Below are 18931 nucleotides of genomic sequence, written 5' to 3'. Positions count from 1 at the left end.
GAAAATACGCTGGAAATTACCGTCTCAGACCTTCGGGTCGGTGATGAAAATTAATGGCTATTTCTGATCTCCATTTTTCTCTACATCTCTCCTGAAAAATCTTTTCAGGCCATGTGCTAATGTTTTGAAAGACCACTAGGTTTCTGCGCTGCTGGCTCAAATGGTAAGCCCATAGCGATCCCTTTCCCACAACACCTTCTGTCCGAAGATGAAACGGCACTGGGCTCCGACGGCGTTCAAAAGAATGTCCGGTCATGATGGATACGCCCATTTTGCGGCAGGCCTAGAAAACCTCGCCCACTGAGACATGTCATATATTCATGGACCTGTGAGATGGTTGCGTGACACAGTCACTAACCCTTTTTCAATAGAAACCTATTTGATCCTGACGCTTGTGACCCAATTGTAACTGTAGAAGGTATGCGATTGAGTCTTGTTGTCCTTTCCTCCACCTTCTATGATGATACCCTTTAGATGACGAGTCTGATTCGAGTTTTCGATGCTGACACAATCTTTTTAATACCATTCATGCCTTTCTGACATCCATTCCTACACAAACTTCACTCATCAAAATTCTGTGGCTATCGCTAATGTTTTTTTGAAGACTAGATATCTTTCAACATGAATTTCCAATACCTCTTTGTCTTGACTGTGGGTGTATGTACATCCTATCTCCCTCATTCCTCGACTCTACATGATGAAACGACACAAACAAAGACAAGCATATGTCCAAGTCAGCTTGCTGGCGAAGACGAGAAAAGTCCTGCCTGATCAGTCTCGAATCTGTCTTGCATTGCTGCAATATCATTCAGTATGCGATGCTGACGAAACTCGAACAGATCTTTCTGACGAAGCTAAAATCTTGCAGACGCCATTGGCGCTCTGCCTCACTACTTTGGGTAAGTTTGACAATTGTTTCCTGCCTTACACTCTCAGCCTTTTTATGATGATTCACTTCAATTTATCACGACGGTCAACGTAAGGATTTAAAATTGACGACCACCGCCTGTGACAAGGCATTTATCTGAAATCCCTCTTATCACTTGATTTTTCTTGCCATCGCTTGTTAGTCTTGACACTAATATCGATCAGTACATAGGTCTTCTCATCCTTTCGGAGCCGTCCTCGGTCTTCGGCCGAGGCACGTGGCGGGTCACATCCTGGTCTTCATGAAGACCGGCAATAGTTTAGATAGTGAAGAGTTTATGCTAGAGAAAAACCAATAAGAATTCTTCAAAAACACTTTAATCCTTGTTTAAAACATAAGGCTGTCCGTAGCTGCATCTTGAACCCTCTACTCAAGCCCTGATCTTTTTTTGGCAACTTTTCGGGACGCCCCCTGTCCGTTGGCCCTTTGTTAACTTCACAAATTCCCGTGTTCTCTAAGATCCTCTTGTGGTTTGCTGCTTTGATGCGGGGACAAGGGCGTTGGGCCTCTCATAAACAACGATACGCGCCGAGCTTGGGCCCGCGTGTGATGAGAATTTCCCAAGGTGCATGAGGATCCCCGCTTCGGCCAGGCTCATTCGTTGTCGTTTCAAGGCTAATTGAAGGCATACTTTCTCCTTCTGTTCCAAATATAGATCCTTTTACCCCCGGCATATGCCACCGGCCGGGGTCTGTAGTAAGTAATATGGCATGTTGGCGTTGAACTTCTGTCTACGCGAGCTCGTCCTCCGCGCAGTTGGGTGCAAAGAATAGAAGAATTAGCGTCTCGCCTGTTTTACGAAAGCCAATAGCTTTCCCCTCGGTCTGTAAAGTTTGCGATCCTTCTTTCAATCGAGGCGCGTCGCCATGGCTTCGTATCGGGCCTCCTAAACGGATGCACAGCCCAGTATGAATAGGTGCGACCCATCCACTCCCTGTCTGGAATTCTTTCCATGAAAATATACGCTGGGACGACAAACTGATTGTCCCTGTCTAGCTGGCTGGGTTCAAATCATGCAGGTGTCGAGCAGCCGCTGAGTAACCATCATTACTCGGGTTGGTCGTCGACAGCTGCGAGTCCCAGCAATCAGCCATCACCAGGTCGTCGAGAGCATGCTGTGCAGCCGCCTTTGTTGACGACAGGACTGGCTGCTCCGCAGTATCAGGGGCTTGGGCTTACACCGACACCTTTATCATCAACATCGCTTTCGAGCCCATTCACTCACGGTCAATCGCCTTGTGTTCCATCGCCTATCAACGGCAGATCGGTCTCATCGTCTTCAATGGCGTCCAGAAACGCATACAATGTTCCTTATAATCCCCAGGACTGGGGTCCTCCTGGCAGGCCCCAGGGGCAGACACCGCAGACGCCGTATATTCAGCCAGGGACTATGCGCCGAGTACCGCAGAGGAATGATCCAGGTAAGTTATAGCCACTGGACATGCCTTCCGGGGCCATAGCAAAGACCGCTTGAACTTCTGTTGATGTCTTAGTAGAAGCACCGGTATCACCACCTCCCCCGCCATATTCACCCCCCGGCAATCAAAATCACATGCCCCGGGAATTTGCTGGTCACACGAATCCTAACTATAATGCCACGCCATCTCCGCCTAACAGGGAAGGTGGATTTGAGATATCTCAGTATGAAAGAGCTGCAAACAGGCCACGGCCACCATCTATGGCATACCCATCTGATCCCGGAGCCCAGCGCCAGTCATTGCCCCCGCCTCCTCTTCCTCCTCCCCCGCAGAGTAGATCTGTTTCTCAAAGTCGAGTTGAATACCACGGTATGCCCTATAATGATCAAGCAGCGCAATACAACGCCGCAGTGAGCCACAGGCCTAGATTTCCAGAGTATGGCCAAGGCCAACCTGTGCACGGCTTCACAGACCAACCCTCTACAACCCGTACCCACTTCGAGGGTTTATCCCGGCCACCGTCGTCTCGGAGAGCCGCATCTGCTGGTGCGGTAGTAAGCAGTGCGGGATCATCGAGGGCAACGAGTCAGACACGAACTGGGTCGCCGTCAAATAGCAACTGGGAGCCTGGAATGCCACTTCCACCACCACCTCCAGGGCCACCACCGGCTGCGAGGTCTGTCAGTGCGAGCGGCTCGTCGGAATCATCTATGAGGACACCACAGGGGTCGGCCAGGACGACGAGGAGGGCGCCTCCGGTGCTAGGTACAGGACTGGGAAGCATCCCACCTACACCTGCCGACTGGATAGACGAGGGATATCTAAACAGTCGACCAACGGAAAATCTATACATTGACACGGCAAAGGCGGCCAAGGCACCAGAGCCAGATGAGAGCTCGAACAACCAGCGGACACCGGGAAGCGGTGGTCTTTTCCGCAGTTCAGCGGTCCGTGATCCAAGTGCTAAGGGTATCCGTGAAAGGCGAATTGAGCGACGCAATCGGCAAAGCCTAGTCTTCGAACCTCCTAGTGCGGTGTCTTCGTGTAATCCTTGGGCCGAAGCTCTCGAGCAAATCAAACCATCGAACTTGGTTCTGCCAGATAATAGTCCAGATCAAGATCGGCATCCGGCGTCGGGCAAGCACGCTCAAACACCCCTCAGTACCCGCAGCACAAGGTCAGAAGGACAGTTCGCTCCGACGCGCTCTCGAGCATCCTCCAACGGTATCTTGCCAGAGCAGTCGCCCTACGGAACTCCCAGACAGCAACCTAGCTCTGCCGGCCCCACCGCTGCGTTCGCACATACGCCTCCTTTCTCGCCAAATCCAAATGAAGCGGGCTCTTCGGCATATCCAAAAGAAGCCAGTCAAGCAGTACCACCAAAGGCACTGCCAACTCCGCCTTTGAACTCGGCGAAAGAGGTCCGGCCACGCTCACGCTCCCGCGCTCCTTCCCAAGGACCAGAAGACCGCCCACTCTCTCATATTCTTCACATGCCCAACGATGCCATTTCCATGATGAAACCTTTGTCTCCACGCCGAACTCCTGGACAACAGCCGATGCAGGTGTCTATGGAATCTATTTTGAGACAAGATCCTGCCTTCCTACAGGATGCCGTTCAACGGCACAAGGCTTTTATCGAGAAGGAGGCTAGTGTCGAAGATGACCTGGAAGCACTCAAGATCTTCGCAGATTACATGATTTCTGAATCCCAGATCCGTCGCCAGCGATACTCCAAGGTCTGGGATTCTTTCCAAGATGACGATGTACGTCGCAACCTCTTCAGTCTACCCGTCAAGCAAACACCGAAGCCTAAACCTCAGCCAACACTGGATATCCCGCAAAATAGAGCGGGTCGGCCAGAGTCTACCTGGTGGAACAACTACCAGCCTTGCCTGTCTCCGATAGCTAGCTTGAATATGAGCAACGAAGAAAGCTCGCGAGGCCGCGCACCTAGCCGCTGGTGGGAATCTAAGACTGGTTCAAGCGGCGAAGGAGCCGAGAGGAGGCTCCAACGATCCAAGCGAGAATCAAAATACATGGGCTTGCCCCGGGAGGCCATGCAGTGGGACCAGGAGTTAACTCCCTCTCAGCCCAAGGACGTGAGCATGACTTATGGCAATCCGGATGGCTCCGATGAGTATCCACCCGAAAAGGTCGGCTGGCATGACGGGTCTTCGCCTGCCAATTCCACGGGAACTGGATACCGCTATGAAAGCCGTAATCTGGACATCTCGCGGTTGATCACCTTGCCCCCACCTTATCCCCGGCACCATCCTGCTGTGAATAACAGTCATCCTGATTTGGTCACCCATCGAACCACTGTCCGGTCAATCACCGATCTCACGGAAATCAAAACTACTAGACATCGATACAAGGCTGACGTGGAGCGAATGCTTCAAGAGCACCAGCAATGCGTTGATGAAGGTCACCGTAACTTCCGGGCCAACATCCAAAGCCAGATCCAAGAAGGCAGTCTCACATTTGCCGAGGCAGCAGAGGCGGAGGCCGCGATGATAGTCGAGGAGAACGAACGGGAAAGAGTTATGCTCAAACGCCAGCTTGACACTTACCAAGAGACAGTGCTCAAGCCGATGAACGCCATTCTCATTGACCGGATTGCCCGGGCAACAGCCTGCATCGACGAGCTGAGCAGCATGCTCTTCGACGACGCACAAAGCGGGACACCCGACCAAACCCAAGAAGAAGGCGATGAAAAGCCCGAGCTCCTAGAGAAACTGACGCAGTTAAAATGGCTATTCGAAGCGCGCGAGCAGCTCCACCGCGAATCATTCGACCTGATCAGCGACCGCGACGACAAGTACAAGGCCGTCGCACTGCTACCCTACAAGCAGAGCAAGAACGAGGACAAGCTACGCGAAACACAAGCATTCTTCACACAGGACGCGCTAAACCGGCGCGTACAGCACGAAAAAGAGGCCCACGCCCGCCTCGAAACATTCCTGGATGTCATCGAGCAGAACGTCATGCGCGGCGTCGAGGTGCAATTATCCGCATTTTGGGATATTGCCCCGTCTCTGCTGGCTCTTGTGCAGCAGGTGCCTGAAGACCTGCGCGGTTTCCAGGTGCAGATTCCCGCGGACGAATACGAGGAGAACCCAAGCTACCACGAGCATCCGCTGCAGTATCTGTATACTCTGCTGTCGCATGCGGAGAAATCAAGTTACCAGTTCATTGAGTCGCAGACGAACCTACTGTGTCTTCTGCACGAGGTGCGGTCTGCTGTTATGCGGGCTAATCAGAAACTGGTGGAGGTGCAGCGCATCAAGCGTGGAGAGGCGGAGGAGGATGTACGGAGGGAGATGCAGGAGACTCGTGCGGATGAGGAACTGGCCCTTACGACTGATCTTAAGGATAAGGTTGCTACCGTTGAGGGTCAGTGGACTGAGGCATTGGGGAGCCAGATTGAGGGACTCAGGGCACGGGTCAAGGAACAGCTTGTCAGTGAGGATGGTTGGGAGGATTTGGAACGATTGGAGGAATAGGAGAGGTGGCTTTTTTGGGTTTTTAAAGTAATTCAGCGGTGATATACCCATTCGTTCGTTACGTATTGAGTGCTGCGAGGCAGCGGCGACAACTGAGATTTGGTCTCATGTATGAGGCGCTTCAAATACAAGATGTATTGATTGAGCTTCTTTGAGCGAGTAAATCAATAAAATGATAGTATCATCCATGCATATGTTTCCCATCATGTTCATTGTTGATGTACCTAGGAGGTCCGTGGCGGAGCGCCTCGGCAATGCTCCACCCTGGAGCGGCGAGATGATCCCTTAGGTTCCCTGAGGACTTTCCAGGCAATAATGGAGGCCCGCGGCGCCGGGTTCGAACGTGTCGTGCCTTGCGTTAAGGTCCCCTCCCACGAGACAGTTGTTCCCGGGTACGGTAGTCGATGACTTCAGGTGTTGTGGGCTCCCTGTACAGGTTCAACACCTTTCTTCCGTTGATTGTCAGTCATAGCATGTCCCGTGACGCGACTGGTCGGTGCTGCTGGGCCCTGATGGTCGGATCTTTCCTCACGTAGGTGAGGACTCGGGGTCTCTCGCTCGGCCAGTCCTCTCCGTCCCACTCGTCGACTGGGGCGAACCAGTCAAACCCCGGGTGTGTCTGCGTCTTGGTCCCACGCGCAGTCCAGGGTCCTTGAATGAATGCAAAAGTGCTGTCCCTAACCTTCCCGACTACCAACGCTTTTTCCCTACGGAAATGCCGACAGCCATCCTGCTCTCGTTCTTGATGAGATGCCGAACATGTTCTGGGTAGTCCACCTTACGCTCCCGAGGCAGGGCGTAGTCGGCGTTTCCGTAGGGAAAAGGGGTCGGTAGTCGGGAAGGTTACGGACAGCAAGTGGCACACGACACTAGAGCTTGCATTCGAAGAGGAATGCGATATACTTTTGCATTCAAGGACACTGGACTGCGCGTGGGACCAGGACACAGACGCACCCGATAGTAGTACTGTGTAGTAACTAGTTAACAAATGACTTCATTTGGAAACTGTAGAAACTGATAAATCGCCTAGCTGGATCCACAGTCACGTGCACCTTCTAGAGTCTTCCGTCCGCGCTTCAAACACTTCAAATAGCTCTTCTTTCCCCTCAACTCTTCTTTATTCTATTTCACCTTTCATATTATTGCTCTCGTCTTAATAATTTCAACTGTAAGTGCGCATTGACTTGCCTTCTTCCCAATACACATCCCCTTGAGTGAACGAGGGCTGTGGGCAAAATTTCAACCTGCCCCTCGACACTCAATTGGCCTCACATGAAGAGACTCCAGCTGGCACCAGTCTGAAAGATGTTTCTCCATCTTTTTGCGGACAATGCTTAACAAGTCCGGGATACGCCCCGAGACCTGACTATGGCCTTTCCTTGCATGCAACTTTTTTCTTACCAACCGAGAAAGAATCAATGCTAACAGGAATTTTCAACAGAACCTTTAGCACTCCATTTTTTTTTCTTACCAACCAATTTTAAGAAGGAAGCAACCTAGCTTCCACCAGATTCAGAGTTTTCTTTCATTCTTCCTAGTCAACATTCATCATGGTCCTTCACAACCCCAACAACTGGCACTGGGTCAACAAGGATGCCTCTGGCTGGGCCAAGGACTACTTGCAAAAGAACCTCGTTGGCCTCAGTGTTGAGGAGGGGGTGTTTCCGCCAAAGTAGACAAGGTGTTGTCCATGGATGGCGACGTAGATGTCAGCCAGCGCAAGGGCAAGGTCATCACTCTTTTCGATGTGAAGTTGTCGCTAGAATACTCAGGTTTGTAGTCCAATATCAATTCAGCTTTATTTCTATCTCTTTCTTCTGGACCTGGCAGCTGAGACGCTTCCATAGGTAAGACCAAGGACGACGAGGCTGTCAGCGGCACAATCAAGATTCCCGAGGTAGCCCACGATACCGAGGAAGATGAGTACGTCGTACGTTCAACTTGGCCCCCAAACCCCCCAAGATCGCAATCGGATCTGTAATACTAACCCGTAAACCGTTTAGTTCGAGATTGACAACCACGACGACTCCAACTCCAAGCAGCCCGTAAAAGACCTGGTCCGCACAAAGCTCGTCGCCGAGCTGCGCAAAAACCTCTCCGGCCTCGCCGCCGCCCTGATCGCCGAGCACGGCAAGGACATCCAGCACGCCCCGGGCGAGAACCCCTCCAGCGGCTTCGCCAAAGCCACCGTCCACCCGCACACCAAGGGCGCCACCACCCCAGCCACGCAGACCACCACCTCCCAGACCGGCAAGGTCGCCGTCAACACAACCACCGTGTCAGCCTCAGACGAGTTCCGCACCACAGCCAGCGAGCTCTACAACACCTTCACCGATGCGCAGCGCATCGCAGCCTTCACCCGCGGCGCACCGCGCCAGTGGGATGGCGCCAAGGTCGGCGGCAAATTCGCCATCTTCGACGGCAACGTGACTGGCGAGTTCGTCACCCTCAACGAGCCCAAGCAGATTGTCCAGAAATGGCGTCTTGCGCAGTGGCCCCAGGGCCACTTCAGTACACAGGAGATCAACTTCGATCAGAACGATTCCGACGGCGTTACTCAAATGCGCGTTTCTTGGTCTGGCGTTCCTGTTGGTCAGGAGGATGTCACCAAGCAAAATTGGGACATGTACTATGTTCGCGGCATTAAGCAGACTTTCGGGTATGTATTATCTCCTTTCTTCCCTACCACCTGTCAACCTATCTCTCTCCTGGTCCTGTTTGCCAATCCGGCCTTCTCGTCTACAGATCTCAAACTTCATTCTCGCACTGGAACCCGTTGCTAATAATTCTCGTTTTCTTCATCGGTATAGGTTTGGCACTATTCTCTGATCGACTGCCTCTCATATCGGCATGAGAAAACCGCTCAAGATAATGCTTTCACCTGAAGACTTTCTTCTTTCCTCTTCGCTTCCCCCATGAATTGGCAGATAAGACCGCAAAAGCGCAAGCAAATTAGATACAGTGCCTTGCTTTTTTCTTTGTCAGTTCATCTCGCCTTTTTCTTTTCCACCCGTGTGGACCTGCTTGCAATGATGCTACGATAGAGCATGGTGTTACGTCTATGATAATGAAAACATAAGTTATGGATGATTCTGCTTTTTTACCGGGGTTCAACAGGGGCAGGTAGTAGGCATGGCATGCTTGGTACCAAGTATTACAAGGCTCTAGGAGGTAGACCAGGGGTGAAAAATTAGTGGTGACATATCAACATCTTGCATGGTGGATACAATAGCACTGCAAATTTTATTCTCATTCAGCATCTATGTAAATTTTCACCGTCATATTTATTTCATTTTTGAAGCCCGAGTCCACGCTTTACAGAGTGCGCTCAATAAGCTCAATACCATAGTCCTCCTTGAGGGCCTTGATAAGAGGACCGCAGATATCCATAGTCATAGGAGCGATAACACCCTTCTTGCTGATAGTACCATCAAGAACCTGCTTAACAGCAACACCGCAAGGAATACCAACAGTGCGGGCCATTGCGCTGTATCCGTTAGGGTTACCGTAATCGCACAGGGTGGAAGTACGGGTCTCCTTCGAGCCATCCTTGTTCTCGATCTCGAACTTGTGCTGGAGCATGACCAGATCGCGCTCGCCAGGGCCGTACTGCATCTTCTGCTCGAGGGTAGCGCAGAGGGTATCGAGGGCGTTTCCGCGGGGGGTGGTCTGCTCGTCGGAGAAGAGACCGATCCAGCGGAGGCCGGAGATGAGACGCTCGCGCTCGTCGTTGCTGGGGAACTTGGTCTTGGAGGCGATGGCGGACTCCAGATCCTTTTCGGAGGAGGAGGTGGCGCCGAGGACCTGCTTGGTGGCCTCCTTCCAGGAAGTGGCCTTGTCGAAGATGCTGTTGGGTGTGTCGTCGAGGAAGCCGATGTCGACGAGGACCTTGATCATCTCCGGGAAGCCTTGGTAGCGGAGGGTGCCGCGGATCACGGTCTGGGCTTCGGGGATGTTGTAGCGCTCGCGGAAGGGGGTGGAGTCGCGGTTGGGGTAGCCGACGAAGGCGAAGCCGGGGTAGATGAAGAAGGGCTTGGCGGTGGCCATCAGGTCGGGGCCGTCGATGCTGACGATCTCGCCATCACGGTAGATCTTGGCGGCGTTGCGCAGGGCAAGGAGGACACCGCGGCTGGGTAGGTTAGTGGGTTGTTAAAGTATACGATTCGGGATTGGGCTTTTGCTAACCTAGACCAAGAGAACTAGAGACAATTGTTAGTTATTTGTTGAGAGAATCAAGGATTCGCTTCACTAACCTTGTATCCGAGGGGGTTGTTGGAGCACTCGGGGGCGGGCAAGCTGTTGTTTGTCAGTTATCGTGCGGAAGAATATCATGGGCGACAAGAGACGAACCCTCCACAGAAGGAAACGAAACCGGTAATCTTGCCGCCAGCAGCGTGGACCTCGTCAATAGTCTTAACAGCATCTATATCATGTAAGCTTGGGTTTCCTTATAAGTAGACTGGAGTGATACTTACAGAGGTGGTCAATACCGGGGTCGAGACCAATCTCGTTCATGACCGTGATACCGGCCTTCTTGCACTCCTCATCAAGCTCCATCATAGCGGGTGAGACATATGAGGTAGTCACAACATTGGTCTGAAAAGGTCAGCAAGCTGTACCCAGAATTGCTTGTGTTCCCACACTCACCTTGGTGCGGATAGCACCCTTGATAACCGTGGCGTGGAAAGTGTAGGGAATGAGCGAGATCACAACGTCGGCCTTCTCGAGGGCGGCATCGAGAGCGGCGTCATCGTTGACATCAAGGGAGATAGCCTTGGTGTTCTTGAACCCACCAGCCAGAGCCTTAGCGCTCTCGAGGGTACGGCAAGCTAGTTATATCCTCAGCGATGTTCACAGACGGTATAGGGCTCAATTCGCTAGATTTGACATACCGACAGTGACTTCGACACCGGCATTGCTGAGAACCTCAACAGTGGGCTTGGTAACTATATGAAGACAGGCATTAGTCCACTTATTCGACTTCAGAAGCTCAATGCGGGGCAGTATGACGCATTGAGATCTGATAGCGTTGGGAGTAGGGGAAGGCTTACCGAAGCCTGAGCCCAAAAGGAGGGCCTTGGAACCGGCAATTTGATTAACCATTTTGATTCAATTGGTATGATAGAAGATGGTGAGTGTATCTCAGCTAGAGAACGTCCCGCACTTCGTTCTCTGTGGACCGGCCCGTGACTCATGATCACGTGGAGCGGTATCGGCGTGGGGGGTTTACCTGACGCATAGTTACGAATTGGGCATGTCGAATGGATGTAGACTGTAGAGGGACAATGAACATGGAATTCTATTTTCCACAATGTAGTGGTTAACAATGCACGTATATGGGCTGATGTCTATCGGGCGTGCCCAATAGATCTTCGGCCATGAAACAGAAAGACGCCGCTGATGCTGAACAAAAAGCAAGTAGACACGGGGTATATATAACAGACAATTCAGATGTCTTTGAGCTTTCCACCTTGACGCAGCAGCATCGTCTCTAGATCATCCCCGCTGGATTCGTCGTCGCCGGCAAAGTTCCCCTCTGCATTGGGGTCTTGCCGGGACTTGGAAATCCGTCTCTGCCACCCGAGCATCACGGGCAGGAAGTGCCACAAGTCGAACTCGGGCCACATGACATTGAGGAACACAATTTCTGTATTCTCATGAGCTTGCCAGAGCATGAAGTCGCTCAAACGTTCCACGCCCGAGGTGCGAACCAAGATATCCAGCGGCGGAGTGTCCTTGGTCAACATGCGGTCGTCGAGTGTTTGACGAGAGATTGTTTCGGGAGAGAGATATACAGGGCTATCGGATTCATTTGCAGGTCTCGGCGGAGAGTCCTTGGGATCTTGCTGGCCCCCGAGGTGGAGGGTTGTGGAAGAGGAGAAGGAAGATCCAGACTCGTAAACGCGATTGGAACGGCCGTTTCGAGAAAATGAATCCTCGTCCTGTGCCGAAGAGCTTGACGTCGACTCTGTATCGCTGTTTGAATCGTGTGTCTTCGAGCCGAGCGTCTGGGTACGTATATGATGTACAATATGGGATTCCGAGAAAGGGGTGCGGGAGGCTGCGGCGGCCGAGCGAGATTGTTGAATCGGTGTGCTATAATCACTGATTGTATCACGGATAGCGGAGGTGATTTCGTCGCGGGAGGTGTAAGGGAAGCAGATGTTCAGGACGCGATCTCCGTTGCGGCTGGTCAGGTCGACAGCTCTGTTGACAGCTTCCAGGACGTCGGGTTTGAGAAGATCGAGGCGGCCCAAGACGCGGACCTTTGCTCCATATTGATCGAGCAGGTCACCGTGCTGAGCCATCTGTGACAGCTTCACCTTGGCCATTTCCATGAGCGCATCCACCTCGAATTTGGAACGTTTAAAATTCTCGATACTGAACGCGTAGATCGTGACTACCTGCACTCCACTCTTGTAGCAGACCTCTAGGATCTTATCAGTCGTTAGTATTGGCAGCCACAACGAATAGGGTCGCTTGCCGTGCAACGCCGGAGCTTCAAAGGTGTAGCCACTCACCCTTGCCAGAGCTTCGAACCCCAGATGGTGTCCCTCCACTGTCTCAATTCCATGTGATCGGGCGAAGCGCCTGTTCCCATCCATAACAAAAGCCACATGTTGGGGGACAGGGCCCTGTTGGAGCGCGCCAATCAGCAGCTCCTTAAGGCTGTTGATGGCGTACTCGACCGGGGGAGAGGCGAGGAACCAGTTCCGTAGCCGCGACATGTGCAGTGAGCCCGGCATGGTGGTGTTTGTGATTCGATATTGATCCCCCTGAACTCCAGCGCTGAAGGAATCGTGGGGAGAGGACAGAAATTGGACACTCCGCAAAAGACAAAAACGGTGGACGGTTAGCGGCTGGGCGGATTCGGAGTTGGTACTACAGAAAGGCGACGTGTTCAGTTTGAAGGAATTCTCATTCGATATGAGACAATATAAAAAAGGAGTCGAATTTGAGGCGATGCTATTAGGCTACACTGTTTTCTTTTTCATGTGCTTTTTTTTCTCCTTAGCCCCAGCTCGAAGTGGCGAGGCCCGCGGCAATGCATCAGCCAAGAGATCGTCGGCCAAAGCCTGGACATCTCGATTGGCTAGTCCCCCGCTTGAATGGGGAGTGTCGGATGTGTTTACGAGGATACATGTGCCTCTTTACTCTTGGCTACTCCATGGTCTGATGAATTCATAATCATTAAAACAGAGAGGATATCTGGCATGGTTATATAACAACAAAATAGATACACAACTTCGCCCAAACACCGTGGTCACCGGTGACGGGGCGAGAAAGAAATACATGGTCATCAAGGAAAGCTTCATCAAAGATCTTTTCGGTACTCTTCGCTGGATGGGGTTCCAGGGCCGGTGCTGGCCATATCCCAACTTCCATCTTCGCTTCGACGCCGACGACGCTCTCCACGCTCCCGCATAGCATCTCGAATTCGAGAGCTGACGTCTTCAAGTGGGTCTTTCATGGTCATAGGGCTGAGCGGCTTTAGTCCGTGCCGAGACCCAGGTCGGGCACTGGCAGAGCTACTGCGGCTGCGCTCACGACTAGGAGGCCGTGTGGAGAAGAAGCCAATGTTGGCCAGGTTGTGGAAGGACTCGTTGCGGGGTAGGGGCTCTGACGAGGGCATTTTCTCGCCATGGTCAGAGGATACGCTGGTTCTGCGGATCTCCGGTACTTCACCGCCCTTGGATTCACTCGCGTGTTCTCTGCTGAATGGATCTGTGACAATCCGAGCAGCATCAAAGTCGGGGAATAGCTCAGGTCCCATGGTGTTGATCGCATCTGTCACTTGCTGTGCCAGTGCAGCACGTCTTTCTCGAAGTCGCACCAACGTGTTGGCCGACGATGGGTTCAGTGACAGAACAAGCGGGCGAAGCGACTTGATGATGTCCATGCCCACCTCACCAATTCGAAGAGCCGCAAAGGTGATTGTGGGGAAAAGGACCATGCCGATAACCACCACCCACCAAAGCGGTACCCAGGCTGGGACCAATCCATTGACCCGGTTCCAGTACGTCCAGTAAGTAAAAGCAGCAGTGTAGAAGGCATAGAGGGCCGGAGCAAATGCAAGCGCAATGAGGAGTTTCCATGTGGCCATGACATCGCGGCCTTGAAGCTTCACTGTGGAAGCAGCCAGTGCTTCCTTGGACTTCTTCGCCGAGAGATATTTGGTTGCAATGAAAACGGGAGTGAAAAGCAGGAATCCGGGGAGTGTCCCAATGGTCAGAAGTGCCAGTTTGCCCAGGCGGTATATCAAGGTGGCTATCACCTGCAGGATGGAAAATTTCGCGTAGGCTACCTGGTGATCTCGAATGCCCAAAATGCGGAGCTGCTTGTTGTATCCTGCAATGGCATTGCGCAAGTCAACGATGCGGGGATCGTCTTTGAAGTGAGCATAGCCTTTCACAAGACGGCGGTTCAGTTCCACCACCATGGGAAGTGGAAGCTTTTTGCCTTTGGTGTTATACAGACGACGCGCAGCTTGGATGACCTGTCGGTTTGGTTAGCGGAAGGAACTTCATGGATCAGTGGGGGCCGGGGAAGGGGATGCCTACCATAAGAGTTTCATAGTCGGGACTAGTGACAGTGACCGAGACGAGACTTCCGTAGATGATTTCTAACAAAGCACCGACAGACTCACGTCGTTCACCTTGCTTGAACTGCTCCACCAACTCTCGAGGAACCTCGATAGGAGTGCCAAATTCAATGACGGCTCTAGAGCGGAACTTGTGGGCATGGAAATAGTTCATGCCACATGGAACGATCTTCAGGCCACAGTCCGGGTTTTCAGCGAGGGTACCCAAGGCCATCAATGCAACACCAGCTATAATATCACGATCAGTAAGGAACGTGTAGACATCTCTCAGGTACCAAGAGCTCACCTTTCAAGGGAAGTAGTGTAGTACGGTCATGACTTCCGCCTTCAGGGAAAATACCGACACAGCCTCCACTGCCCAGTCTGCTAAAGACTGCCTGGTAGACTGCTGTCTGATCCACATGCGGAGCTACCTTGAATTTTGTGCCCTTGAAATCCGGATCCTGTTGGGACGCATCCCCAGTGAAATTACCATCACGATCAATGTCTTGCCGTCCAGTCAGCTGCATCAGCGCATCGCGGTGCTTGAAAGGCTTCTTCAGCACCAATTCCTCCGGGCCTTTGATCTCCGCAATCGCGGAACTGTGTGACGTTCCGTTAATGGTGGGTAAAGCGATGGTGCCATCCTTTTCGAAGCCCTTTCCTTCGAAGTTTGTTCCGATACCTCGCAGTAGTGTAGGCTCGTTGACCGGATCGGGGAGATATATGGTGCCTGTTCCGGGTTTCAAGTTGTCCATAGCGCGCGCCACGGGCAGCGTTCCAATTCCTCTCGCCAAAAATCCAATGAACTTCCGTTCAAAAGACTTCGCTGCGATAAGCCATGAGATGCGACGGTGTGCCTCGCTGCGAATGACGCGCATCAAAACCAAAGAGTCCACGAACTACCCCAACAATCGTCCATTAGCATCCTCTGTGTGTGTATATATGTGCGTCGGGCCGGAAGCGGGCGGCATACCTGGTTCGCATGGGGAGCTGCCACCAGAATGATGGGACCGCGGCGGGGGATCTTCCATGATCCTCGGGGATGGACTTCGCGAAAGAAGAGGTCGATGAGCACGGAGAATGTCCACAGCACCAAATCGTACATCCACCCAACGAGGGGTGGGATATAAACGCCTTTATCTCCCATCCTGCCGAGGCCCTAATATTCGCGAGGGGCAAATAAGGCTGGGAGGTGTGAGAGTGATCTTATGATCGTGTCGACATGAAGTCTCTGGACACTAAAAGATAAGGAATGTCAGAACCACGACCAAGCTGGGAGAGCTTGGGACCCACCTGTCTCGAGGCTCCGATCACGGGCGATCAATATATGAGAAGTATTAAATCACGAAGAATGAGAGCACGCGATCACAATGAGAAGATGAAGAAGAGGGGGAAATCGCTGAAGTTGAAATTCTGTTTGTGCCTTAGCGCGCTTTGGCTCGGACGCTTCTAGAACGTGGGAGCTATGTGGCCGTTGTGATGGTCATTCAGGTTTGAACTTGCCACCAACGGAGATTTATTGACGAGTAAAACAGGTAAAACAAGTAAAATCAGTTCATTGTGGTCTCCAATATGAAACAGAAACTTGAAAGTTCCATCACTTCCTAGAAGTGTGTCTTAGGAGCTTAGGAGCACAGGCCAACAGGGTTCAAGCCATGAGATACCTGAGACGTTGGAAGAATACCCAGGCTTGTGTCTGGATTGTATCCAATCAAGGGATCAAGTGACATCAGTTCATCCCAACACTTTGCATATGCAGTTGGCATTCGGCGATCAAAGCGGCATGCGGCTACTAGTTAAGCAGCAGGTCAGGTGTAAACAGTTAACAGTATGTTTAGACTCGGAGGCCAAAGATGTTGAATGTATACGATATTATATATACATGGTCTTAGAATAATCCCTCTAGTCCAGAGTATTAGCCTAAGTCCTCAGTTTCCATTGTAGCCTTGAAGTTCACCGTACTACGTAGAAGATTCCCCTGCAGCTTCTCCCCGCCTGCCCCGCAAACCCTTCCACTTCACTATTCTTCGAGATATTGATATTGCACTACAACTACCGTTTACTACCTTTTAGTCTCTCCTTTGAGGGTATAGTTCTTTCTTATCTCGGCGGTACTTGTTCTCTTTTCCAACTGTTCCAAGTTCCAACATCATATCTCGATATCCGCCACCAACCAGCCAACGTCCATCTAAACCTTCATACCCTGACCTTGGACTGGCCACATGCACCCTGGATTTTGGAGTGACCTCGTGGTATAATGTCTCTCAAGTATGCAACCACTCGAGTATTCAACTCCGTCTTACCGTCTATGCATCTGTACTAACTCCTGGCAGCTGGGTAATGCTTGAACAGGACGGTTTCGTCCGTCTACCCAACGAACGTCTGATTTACAGCTCTCCTCCCCGCACCAGTGTCTCGTTGACACCACCCTCGGGATACAAAGGCACAGAAGAGCTTTCACTACAGAGCAGTTCCGGCTCCATCCATCTTACCAACCAAAGAGTCAGGATCCCATCCCGTGTTTCAAAGTATACGCTATTAACACGCTTAGGTCGTCTATCTTCCCGCACCTAGAAGCACGGAATTCCAGTCCTTCTCATCACCTCTCTTGAATGTCCATGACTCTCATGTATCTGCACCCTTCTTTGGACCTAATGTCTGGACAGCTTTGATCCAACCAGTATCGGGTGGTGGAATTTCACCATCCTTGCCCGCCATTCAGCTGAAGGTGACTTTCAAAGAGGGCGGTGCCTTTGATTTTCACACCAACTTTGAGCGCATCAAGGAGCGACTGGAGCAGGCCGTCGAAAACACCAGCGAGGGTGCTCGGGGCCAAGAGAACGTGGATCTCTCGGCGGTCCATCTGGAAGATTTGCCTGCGTACGAAGCTCCACCTAGTGTAAGACCTAGCGAGACGCCAGAGCGATCGCAGAGTCGTCGAGTCTCTGATGCAGGTCCGGATCCCGTGGAACCTCCTCCATGCTACGAGGAAGTCCAGTCGCAAAGTGTAGCCAATGAGCTAGAGGAGAGATTGCGGCGAGGCAGCTAATGTCTTGGTGTGAACCAAACTCAACCAACACCATCTCATACAATATCTTCCTAGCCTTGGTTCTCTACTCCATGTACATTATGACCCATCAATTAGCGGCACAACAGCGGTGCTTATGTTTTCGGAAACCAAGATGCAGCAGTCGCTATGTTCGACCTTCTCATTAACCAACTAAAGTAGGAGTAGTCAGTATATATCCCAGAACTATAGATCCAGTAGAACCGATTAAAAAAACATTTATACCCCCACAAAATGCGCATTGTCAAGCCCTCAAGGGTGCTGGAGCACACTGGCCAATCACGTGCGGCATAATTGGCGTCTCTCAGCGGCCGGGCCTTTCCGATTTTCCAGTCCGAAAGAAGCAGCTCTTAGGCAAAACCAACAACCTCCCTCAATTACCACCCCCTTCCGCTTTCCCCCCACACAAGACCTTCGGTCATCATTCAATTGATCTCTGTCGCAATGGGTCTCTCCGATTTCTTCTCTGACGTTGTCTCCTCCTTCGGTTTCACCGAGGCCCAGGCTGAGGCACCCGCCCAAGACACCGAGACTGAGAACACCACCCAGGACGAGCCCGCCCAGAAGGAGGAGTCCACCTCCGACGAGAGCGCCGAGACCGAGTCCTCTGAGGAGGAGTCCGCCGCTGGAGAGACCCCCACTGGGGAGGAGTCCGCCGAGGAGGAGGCTCCTGAAGAAGAGGAGGCCGAGGAGGAAGAGGAAGAAGAAGAGGAGGAGGAAGAGGAGCCCGAGGACCCCAAGCCCAAGCTCGAGGAGGGTGAGTGACTTTGTCAATGTTTTTGAACGTGTTTTTTAATGGATTCGTGTTCCATTGGCGCCTCCACCATGCGGTCTCCGGATATGAGTCCTTCCTCGCACCAATCGGTCTCATGTGTCAGGATCCGCATCGGTGTTATTAACTTGCCAATGGCTCTGCAAATCTATTTTCACTGGCTTTCTCGATCAGAATCTGACTGTTTCTCTAGAGTGCGCCCACTCCGCCGTCTGCGCTCCCTACAAGCACCACTACGATGAGTGCGTCGAGCGCGTCACCCGCCAGGAGGAGGATGAGGACTACAAGGGCCCTAAGGAGGACTGCGTCGAGGAGTGTAAGTGCATTTGATACCAACGATGGGTCTTGCCAAATCCGTGGACTGGGCTTCCATCGTGTCCCGATTATGCGACTAACATACCCCAGTCTTCCACCTCACCCACTGCGTGACCGCCTGCGCTGCCCCCAAGCTCTGGAGGGAGCTGAAGTAAACGACTCACCCCTTGTGTCTTGATTCCAGCGTTTCGTTCACCCCCCGCACCGACTCGGCCCACGAATAATTTTCGCTCTTCGCCGCATCGATACGGGGGCATCCCTTGGACCGAAACGCCGGAAGAAAAACCAATCCCATTTTTCTTGATGGCTACCAAGGCAATCTGATATACTGGTAGCTTGCC

The 18931-nt window shown here is 52.1% G+C and overlaps 7 protein-coding genes across 7 annotated transcripts; 4 read left to right on the top strand and 3 right to left on the bottom strand.

Annotated features, from left to right (window-relative positions):
• Positions 1-2480: 2480 nt before the first annotated feature.
• Positions 2481-5852, top strand: N7515_003565 (uncharacterized protein; the record flags this gene model as incomplete). The annotated part of the gene is made up of 1 exon (XM_056664309.1): positions 2481-5852. One exon carries the CDS (start codon positions 2481-2483, stop codon positions 5850-5852), a length of 3372 nt encoding a protein of 1123 aa, XP_056523366.1.
• A 1550-nt stretch (positions 5853-7402) lies between these two features.
• Positions 7403-8681, top strand: N7515_003564 (AHA1 family protein; the record flags this gene model as incomplete). Its single annotated transcript, XM_056664308.1, has 5 exons — positions 7403-7510; positions 7534-7624; positions 7700-7782; positions 7856-8515; positions 8598-8681. 5 exons carry the CDS (start codon positions 7403-7405, stop codon positions 8679-8681), a joined length of 1026 nt encoding a protein of 341 aa, XP_056523365.1.
• Positions 8682-9167: 486 nt separating this feature from the next.
• lys9 (saccharopine dehydrogenase (NADP+, L-glutamate-forming)) lies at positions 9168-10955 on the bottom strand (the record flags this gene model as incomplete). Its single annotated transcript, XM_056664307.1, has 8 exons — positions 9168-9981; positions 10038-10051; positions 10106-10148; positions 10203-10275; positions 10328-10448; positions 10500-10681; positions 10745-10798; positions 10904-10955. The coding sequence occupies 8 exons, from the start codon at positions 10953-10955 to the stop codon at positions 9168-9170; spliced, it is 1353 nt and encodes a 450-aa protein (XP_056523364.1).
• A 344-nt stretch (positions 10956-11299) lies between these two features.
• Positions 11300-12598, bottom strand: N7515_003562 (undecaprenyl diphosphate synthase family protein; the record flags this gene model as incomplete). The annotated part of the gene is made up of 1 exon (XM_056664306.1): positions 11300-12598. One exon carries the CDS (start codon positions 12596-12598, stop codon positions 11300-11302), a length of 1299 nt encoding a protein of 432 aa, XP_056523363.1.
• A 569-nt stretch (positions 12599-13167) lies between these two features.
• On the bottom strand, positions 13168-15583 carry N7515_003561 (putative glycerol-3-phosphate acyltransferase Sct1; the record flags this gene model as incomplete). Its single annotated transcript, XM_056664305.1, has 4 exons — positions 13168-14349; positions 14414-14682; positions 14741-15335; positions 15410-15583. The coding sequence occupies 4 exons, from the start codon at positions 15581-15583 to the stop codon at positions 13168-13170; spliced, it is 2220 nt and encodes a 739-aa protein (XP_056523362.1).
• A 1193-nt stretch (positions 15584-16776) lies between these two features.
• N7515_003560 (GRAM domain-containing protein) lies at positions 16777-17485 on the top strand (the record flags this gene model as incomplete). Its single annotated transcript, XM_056664304.1, has 2 exons — positions 16777-16938; positions 16988-17485. The coding sequence occupies 2 exons, from the start codon at positions 16777-16779 to the stop codon at positions 17483-17485; spliced, it is 660 nt and encodes a 219-aa protein (XP_056523361.1).
• A 462-nt stretch (positions 17486-17947) lies between these two features.
• On the top strand, positions 17948-18770 carry N7515_003559 (cytochrome b-c1 complex subunit 6 family protein; the record flags this gene model as incomplete). Its single annotated transcript, XM_056664303.1, has 3 exons — positions 17948-18260; positions 18469-18591; positions 18681-18770. The coding sequence occupies 3 exons, from the start codon at positions 17948-17950 to the stop codon at positions 18743-18745; spliced, it is 501 nt and encodes a 166-aa protein (XP_056523360.1). The 3' UTR covers positions 18746-18770.
• Between the last annotated feature and the right edge of the window lie 161 nt (positions 18771-18931).

Source organism: Penicillium bovifimosum, assembly GCF_028826915.1.
Source record: "Penicillium bovifimosum strain IBT 22155 chromosome Unknown utg000003l_segment0_segment0, whole genome shotgun sequence".
Classification (NCBI taxonomy): Eukaryota; Fungi; Ascomycota; class Eurotiomycetes; order Eurotiales; family Aspergillaceae; genus Penicillium; species Penicillium bovifimosum.
The sequence above is the reverse complement of the archived record's forward strand: the minus strand, read 5'-3'. Positions and strand labels throughout refer to the sequence as shown.